The sequence below is a fragment of the Cynoglossus semilaevis genome, chromosome 9, assembly GCF_000523025.1.
Source record: "Cynoglossus semilaevis isolate Cse_v1.0 chromosome 9, Cse_v1.0, whole genome shotgun sequence".
Classification (NCBI taxonomy): Eukaryota; Metazoa; Chordata; class Actinopteri; order Pleuronectiformes; family Cynoglossidae; genus Cynoglossus; species Cynoglossus semilaevis.
This window is the reverse complement of record NC_024315.1, coordinates 4374681-4382877: the sequence shown is the minus strand read 5'-3', so window position 1 is coordinate 4382877 and position 8197 is coordinate 4374681. Positions and strand designations below refer to the sequence as shown.

Genomic DNA, 8197 nt, shown 5'->3' with positions numbered 1-8197 from the left:
CATCCAGTCTATGAAGTGTTCAAATCACATCAGTCAAAGAAACACAGGTTCATCCACAGATGTGTGTGTGTGTGTGTGTGTGTGTGTGTGTGACTGGTTAACTACTACAACTAACTTGTACTAACCCTGTCTGGTTATAGTAAACTTTTAGCTGTAGCTGATAACGATCTTCACACTGACATCCTCCAGGTCCCAGGGTCACGTGACCGTTAATGATTAACGGACGTCATCGTGTCGGACTGTCTTCACATTCGATCAGTCATGATGACAATCAAACTCTTCGCTTCCTCATAAGAAAGGATGGAATAAAACGTCATGACGTCACAAACAGAGTGAGAAGAGCTTGAAGGTTTGGAATAACAATATTATCGTTGGTGAAAATCACTTCTGTTCAGAGTGCGTTAACTCTGGAGTTTAAAAAAAAAAGTTTTTTCCTGATGGCAAATGACCAAGTTTCTTCTCAGTGCCATGTTGACCCCTAGGTGGCAGTAAGTTTTCCAGATGCCAAATAATGCAGAGATGTTCACTGGACTGAATAAAATATGTATTGAAATATGTTCAGGCTCGTTTTGTAACAATCCTTCTAACAGTCCTTCTTTCTGGATTATTGATCTTATTGATCATGCCCCACCAAAGCTTGTACACACCTCATCGCCCTCGTGTGGATCTCCATATAATTACACCAGATTCAGTCAGGCACAGTTACAGCAGGTGCTGTGAGTACTGTACAGTTTGAGGGAAAACAACTGCAACTGTGAAGACACTCGGACTAAATATCGTTATTGTTGATATTGTAAAAATCAACGTGAAAACATTTGAATACAAACAACTTTGTACATAAGAATAAACAAACTGCGTTCTATTTAAAGATGACGTCTGGAGCTGTAGAAGTTTAAACAATAACTTTATTATTAATAATAATGATGATTATTATTATTATAGTCTATACAAGTGAAAGGCTTTGGTTCTTGGTTCTTGTTCTTGTTCTTGTTTTTTTCAGTGAGGTGGTCGTACTGTGGTTTTAGTTGAGCTGTATCCGTGGTGTTTTCCCTGCTCCACGGTGCTCCGCTCAGTCGTTCCGCTCGGCCCCGGGGTTCCACCACCTGTACCAACAATATGACTGAGAATAGGCTACAATAAAATGGTGACAAACGTCTTCTTCTGACAGTGTTATTGTGTGGAGGAAGGTCCAGAAAAGACCCCTCCGTGTCCATATTAACTCATGTAATCCATTATTGAATCAAGTCTAAAAATCAAATAATAATCAGAACGTTCTTCGAAATAAAACAACGAACACGTAGTTGTGATCGTTCGTTGTGAACTGATCATTTTTGCTTGTTTGTAGTTTTATTTTGAAAAACGGGTTAAGCCTTTTCCTGTTCCGCTGTAACTTTTTGTCGCTAACTTTACAGCCTTCGCTAACAGTTGTCCTGGTTGCTAGACGACTCGTATCTCCAACACTGACGTGAAAACACTAACGCTGCTCGGAAACAGGACGACGACGACGACGCACAGATTAGCGGAGTAGAAGTTGTTCCTGTCGGCGTCTGTCACACGAAACACCGGCTCTAACTCCAGGAAACCCGCAGTGTCGCCGACTAACGTGTGGAGTTGTAGCATTTAGCTCCGTTTTTACTACTGACAGCAGCGACAGGACGTGAAGTGAGCAGCCGGTTCTGATTTGGAGAAGAACCGTGAACATGTTCACGAAGGGAAAGTTCAGGTCAAGTCTCCCGACGTAACGGGCGTGTGTTTTCTTCCGTGTTCACTTCTGTTGAAAAAATGTCTCTGGAGGCGAGTGATGTCCAAACGGACGAAGACTGTGAGGAGCTGGTGAGTCTGTCATCCACATGTCCTCATGTCCTCATGTCCACAAGGTTTAAGGCTGGACTCTATTGACCGGACTGTGTCGCAGCAGCACAGAGACATTTACAACAACAACATCCAGGAGAACAAGCCGAGATAAAACGTTGTTTTCGTCATATTAAAGTGTCATGTATCACAGCAGGTTTAGAGTGATTTGATTTTTCAGGGTTTTGCTGTGTCTTCAAAAGGACCTTACAGTTATAAACTGATCCTCATCATTTCTGTGTTTGTTGTTCTGTGACAAACTTTTTCTCATGCTCTCTCTCTCTCTCTCTCTCTCTCTTCCTCTCTCTCTCACTAACGTAACAATAACCCAACCCTAACTGCGGAGGTGGAGGACGGCTCTTCTTTCTCAGTGGATAGTTCAGAAAAGGTAAGGGGAGTGTGTCAGTAGTTAGCTCTCCACATGTCTGTGTGGCTTTGGGTTTTTCTGGAGGACAGTGATGTTGGTTTCTGTTCTGTTGGTTTTTTTTCCTCCACCAGAGAACAAGGAGAAAAAGATCTTCTGGAAAACCTCCACATTCTGCACGTAAGACTCTCAGCTGCTCTGTGGAAACGTCACTTCCTTCCAACGTCCGTGATTGTTGCTGTAACACGGACGTACCGTGCACACAGGGTCTCCGTACCTCTCCAGCCTCAACACCATTTCCAGGAGGGCAGCAGTGGCAGCCTGGAGACCGTCCGGGGCGTCTCCTGGGGACACGAGGCGTGAACGCCCCGGGGAAAGTGACTCGGCTCATCTGTCGTCCCTCAGCAACGGCCACGGTAGTAAACACGGCGTGGACCCTGTGGCTCGAGGGGCGGAGCCTCAGCAGCTCCGACAGTTCTTCAGATTTTGAAGCTGCTTAGACGGTAACGTGGATGACTTTCATGTTCTTCTGATCTCTGTGTTCAAAGACCTGTCCCACACGCTAAGGTCGGTGTGTGAGGTCACTCCAGAGCTTCTCAGGCAGACGCTGGGCGTGAGGAAACACAAACATCTCCACCCTGCAGCCAATGGTGAGAGAAGAACCAGTGGATTGAGTTTTCTAATGAAAAACCATGTTGAATGTCTGACTGTGTGTTGTTGTTGTTGTTGTTGTTGTTGTTGTTGTTGTTGTTGTTGTTGTTGTTGTTGCAGGCTTCACCATGACCTCAGGTGACTACAGAGACAAGGAAGACATGTATGATGAGATCATTCGCCTCAAGAAGGTAAAGTTGACGTTTAAAAAATCCAGAAATCTTTGTTCACTCCTCCTGATTGACAGGACAGGACTTCAGTACCGTCATTTCTGGACACCAGAAAATAAAACTCAAACTGCTCTCAGCTGTAGCTGCCGTTCACAGACAGACTGACCAGTACAGCACACCCCCCAGGACAGTCATTGGTCGCTAGTCGTATGAACTTCGTTAGCCCATAAAAAGTCCATAAATCCGACCCATCAGGGTTTGAGCCGCAGGGTTCAAAGTGTAGGAAAAAAAAGTAACGACTTATAGTCCGGAAATTACGGTAGTCATTAAATAAATGAATGAATGTCACGTGACCGTTTATCTGTGACTGTTGATGAGCATTTATATGGTCTTAACAAAATCTATTTGTCACTGAACAGTTTATAAATGTTCAATGTTTGGTTTCAAACGTTCTCCTCAGAATCTGCAGACTCAGAAATCTGACAATCAGCAGATGAAGGTGAAACTGCGCCGCCTAGAGGAGGATAATGCTAAAAGAGAGAAGCAAATAGAAGAATTGTTGGATCCCACTAAGGTATGACTGTGTTCCACACATGAACTTTGTTCTTTACCAACTTCAACCCAAACATGAGAGGACTGCTCCGTCTTCAGGCTCCGGAGTTCACTCGCAGTCTGGTGGACAAGAGGAAGGAAGGCAGCGTGGTGAGTTTGTCCACTGTGCTGCTGAAAACACTCCTTTCTTTACACGTTAACGTTCTGTTTCTGTGAGTCCAGATCCTCAACGGCCTGAAGCAGAGAATCCTAAAGTTGGAACAGCAGTGTAGAGAGAAGGAAAACGCCCTGAGGTAAAAACACGACAGAAACATCTGCTCACGTTCTCCACACGTGAATGAGTGTGAATTCTGCTTCTCTGTTCTTCAGTAAACTCCAAGGTGAGCTGAGGAGCACCAACCTGGAGGAGCTGAAGGTCACGGTGGAAACCTACTCCCAGGAGGTAACGCTCGCTGTCAGCCGTCACTCTGATGGTCATGTGACCACCTACCGTCCCTGATGTCTTTTCTCTATTTCATCCATCAAAGATCAAAGGTCTGAGGGCGCTCCTGGAGGCTGCGGAGAAAAGGTGTGAGTGAAGACGAGACCAAGTCGCACGTCGGCTCCTGAGATGAACGCTGTTGTTCTAACGGTGCTTCGTCGTCCTCTCCTCCCTCCTGTAGCGGTCGAGCCGAGAGCAAATGTTCTCAGAGGCAGCAGAAGGTTCTGAGCTCCACGGTGCGCCGTCTGTCAGAGAACCTGAGGGAAGTTCAACAGGAGAACGCTGACCTGAGAGAGGAACTGGACACAGACGGCCCTGCTGGAGGGCTCAAAGGTCTTTGACTTGAGAGTTAATAAAACGCTGTGAACCTGACACCAAAGTAATTATGGGATGTTTGTTCCATTCCCCAGGTTACAGGGAGTGGAGCAAACAGAGACTGCTGCGGAGATTGTTGGAGGTGGAGAAGGTGAGATGAAGCTGAGCTCCTTCACGTAAACATGTGGCTTCACCACTTACAGGCTCCTTCTCTCTCACCCAATCAGAGGCGGGGAGGCAGTAAAAGACACGCCCAGTCAGAGAGGAGTCCCAGCCAATTGGATGTAGGGGTCCAGGCCACGCCCACTGATTGTCCAGGCTTCACCATAGCAACAGAGGCGGAGGTCTCAGTGGGAGCGACGGCTGAAGGAGAGAAGGACGCAGTCGCCAAGCTGAGACAGCGCCTCAGCCAATTAGAGAAGGAGAGGGCGGAGCTACAGCAGACTCTGACAAGTAAAGAGTGAGTGTGCAGCAACATGACAACGACGTGTGTGTGTGTGTTGAACAACCAGGAAGTCCATCAACGTCCTGTGGTGGTTTTCACAGTGATGAACTGAGACAACTGAGGACAGAAAGAGACAGACTGGAGGAGGAGACAGTGAGGAGGAAAGGAGAGGAAACAAGGAGACGTGAAAAAGAGAGACAGCAGCAAAAGTACGTTTGAAATATCTGTGTTCATGAAAAAAAAAACCATTCAACTCCAAGTGAAAGATGAATCCAGCTGACGATCCTGTGACCTCAACCACTCGTCCTCTGTCCTCTTCATCTCCTTCTTCTTCTTCTTCTTCTTCTTCTTCCGTCCTTTATCCAAAAATGATTATGATTCAATTGAAGTCATTTTCTTTTGTTTGTCGTCGTGTGGGTTCCACAGACGAGAGCTGGAGAAGTTGTGGGAGAGGATTAGAACTCTGGAGGCCGACCGTGTCACATCTGACCAATCACTGTGCTCCACAACAGCAGTGGACCGCGACCACGGTTTAAGCAAATCAGGTCTGAAGGATGGAGGGAAGGAATGCAGAAGTGACGAAGAGAAGAAGAGACGCGATAAAAGGCCCCGTAGAGAAAAAGAAAAGGCAGCCAGAACCATCCAGAGGAAGTGGAAGGAACACAGAGAGAAGGTGTGTATGTGTGTGTGTGTGACAGAACACGTGGCCCTGACTGTGTTACATGTTGAACACTCAGCCCCCCCCAGCCCCCCACCCCCCACCCTCTCTGAACAGCTCTTCTCTCTGAAGGACGCTGTGATGCTGCAGTCGGTGATGAGAGGCCATCTCCTCAGAGCATCACAGCTGAAGGACCTGCTGAAGGACTCTGAGAGAAAGGTCCACCTCAGAACACACACACACGGAACACACACATCTTCCCTTGAACTCTTACAGTACTGCGACTGTGCCATGTTTTCACCTTCACCTCCTCATTCTCCAGACATCAGCATCAGCAGCAGCAGCAGCAGCTCCACCTGCATGTGATGACGGTGACGTTGCTGCTGTGGTTACGATACAGTCTGCACTCAGGGGACACCTGTCTCGCTGTCAGCCGACACAGGACGGGTGACTGATTCCACATGTTTTCATGTTCAAATGTTTCTGGAATTCATCCAGAGTTTCAGGTCATGATCTGTGTGTGTGTGTGTGTGTGTGTGTGTGTGTGTGTGTGTGTTCCCACCGTAGCCCCAGGCTCTGTGTGCCGTCACCAGTGGAGAACCGTTTCAACAGGAAGCCACAGAGAGGATGTCACGCAGCTCCCAGCTCCACAGGTCATTTTTCCACCGACTCTCCTCTAGTTCTGAAGATGAAGCCTGAGTCTGATGAAGCAGGCAGTGACCCTGCCCCACAGTTTGGGAACCACCACAGCCCCATATCAAACCTCAGTCATCAGTAATAAACCTCCTGTCAGTCAACATTCACCACGTGTCTTAACAGGAGCAAAAGACAAACGTTTGGTTTCTCTCTCAGAGATCAGTGATGGGCACTGACCTTTAACCTGACTGAGGTCATAACATTCTGTGATTTAGAATCTGTTGCACATGTAAACAAACGGAGGAAAATAATCCCTGTTTGATTGACATGTCCAGAACAACAACAGTAATACTGACAGGGTAAAAGTCCACCGTGAAAATGTTGGTTTTTGGTTCTGTTGTTGTGAAGGAGCTGCATCTCCGTGTGAAGAGGAGAGAAAACCCGGGGACACAGTTGAGCCGTGGCCTGTCCCCGTGTCCAGGGCCTCCGGGACCACACAGGCAGCAGGTACGACTGTTGTCTGACTGTTGTCTGACTGTGCTGTCGTGACATCACAGATGTCCCTCTTCACTCAAGTCCTTTGTCCCCAGCAGACCAGACGGAGGTCCGTGACCAGGCCGAGTCTGGAGGATCCACGGCAGGCGACTCTGACGACTCCGATGACATCATCGTGTCGCCGTCTCGACCTCTGAGAAGCAGAGAAGTGCTGCTCTCGTAGGTTGTTTGACGGTGACGTTCGTCTCCAGGTTCTTCCTCATCTAGGAACGACAGCTGGGTTGATGTTCCACTGTCACAGCCCCCCAACCCCCCCAATCCCCCCTCACCCATGTCTGACTGGGTTTCGTCTCCATTCATCGAACTCAGAGAAAGTTCAAACTGAACCATGAACAGGTCAGGGTTGGTTGTGGTGCGCCACCTAGTTGTGGGTCACAAAATCAACCTACATCATGGAGATCAGTGATTGTTGGTCTGATTCCGACTGGAGTTCAAGAAAGAAAACTAGTGACTAACTCATCCTTTTCTCCCCCTGCTGGACACACTCAGACTGCACGTCCCTCATGGTTTCATCACTGCTGCTCAGATGGTCAGGAGTTCAAGTCCCGTTGAATAAAAAACAAATGCTGCACTGATTTGGAAGAACGTCAGTCAAAACCCTGACCCTGACCCGACCCTTGACCCTGACCCTGACCCTGTGAGACTCACCTGTCTACTATGACTAGTAACTGATGTGGACTTCAACTGTGAACCAATCAATGATCTGCTGCAACAAACACAACACAGTCTCTTCAGTGGAAGGAGAATGGGTCAGTGTGTGGGGGGGGGTCAGGTGAGGGGGGGGTCAGGTGAGGGGTAACAGTGAGTTTGTTCATGAGGGCGTTTTCAAAGGTGTTAACTCCAGATGAAGATCTCACTCCTCGTTTCCAAAGACAAAGACATTTGTCCAAAGACGGTGTCTTGTTGTCTGTCGTTCTCTCCTCAGGATGGGGGGGTCGGGGGGGGGGGGGTCGTAGGCCAAACATGACATTCCGTTGTGACGTTCTGGTCTTGGTCGTTTGTCGTTGACCGCTGGTCTTTTCTAAAACCCTTTTTTAACGTTTTAGTCACGAACGTCACTGTTGTGGTTGTTCACGTTGTATTTTGACTGTTGTGTGGTGGTTGTTTATATCACCGTCACTGACTGTTCTTCTGCAAATTTGTGTTTCCTGTTATTTTGTTGACTTAAGAATAAGACGACCCCCCGCCCCCCCAGTCTTTGATTTTTCTGTTTGTAGACTTGATTTAAAATGAGCCCGTGTGTGAGTGTGTGTGAGTCTGTGTGTGTGAGTGTGTGTGAGTCTGAGTGTGTGAGTCTGTGTGTGTGAGTGTGTGTGAGTCTGCTGTCAAGAACAGTGTGTTATAGAATCGTTATTGTCAGTATACTACATATAGAACACATCGCAGTACTACTGTTATTTGAACGGCAGGGGGCGTCCTTTGCACTTGTGGTCAGCGAGGTTATTTCAGCTCTAAACGCATTCACACTCAGTGCTGGAGCTGCAGCAAAGCGCCCCCCCCCCTCCCCCTCCTCCTCCCC

At 47.7% G+C, this 8197-nt stretch overlaps 1 protein-coding gene across 4 annotated transcripts; it reads left to right on the top strand.

Annotated features, from left to right (window-relative positions):
* Positions 1–952: 952 nt before the first annotated feature.
* iqce (IQ motif containing E) lies at positions 953–7872 on the top strand. 4 transcript variants are annotated; one of them, XM_025058714.1, is made up of 21 exons: positions 953–1833; positions 2198–2239; positions 2350–2395; positions 2482–2631; positions 2764–2865; positions 2987–3057; positions 3497–3610; positions 3688–3738; positions 3811–3881; positions 3958–4030; positions 4116–4156; positions 4251–4402; positions 4480–4535; positions 4612–4844; positions 4931–5038; positions 5247–5502; positions 5620–5706; positions 5810–5934; positions 6055–6140; positions 6532–6630; positions 6714–7872. In XM_025058714.1, the coding sequence occupies exons 1-21, from the start codon at positions 1783–1785 to the stop codon at positions 6839–6841; spliced, it is 2142 nt and encodes a 713-aa protein (XP_024914482.1). In that variant the 5' UTR covers positions 953–1782; the 3' UTR covers positions 6842–7872. The 4 variants fall into 4 exon arrangements, with proteins under 4 accessions (XP_024914482.1, XP_024914484.1, XP_024914483.1 ...); XM_025058716.1 differs by having other exon boundaries at positions 6700–7872; XM_025058715.1 differs by having other exon boundaries at positions 954–1833; positions 6717–7872.
* The last annotated feature ends 325 nt before the right edge of the window (positions 7873–8197 follow it).

Excerpts from the sequence above, each read along its gene's own strand:
- iqce (XM_025058714.1), top strand. The coding sequence starts at position 1,783 with ATGTCTCTGGAGGCGAGTGATGTCCAAACGGACGAAGACTGTGAGGAG. Across the intron at positions 3,882-3,957 it reads GAGAAGGAAAACGCCCTGAG|TAAACTCCAAGGTGAGCTGA; the intron begins GTAAAAACACGA and ends TCTGTTCTTCAG. Across the intron at positions 5,935-6,054 it reads TGTCAGCCGACACAGGACGG|CCCCAGGCTCTGTGTGCCGT; the intron begins GTGACTGATTCC and ends TTCCCACCGTAG.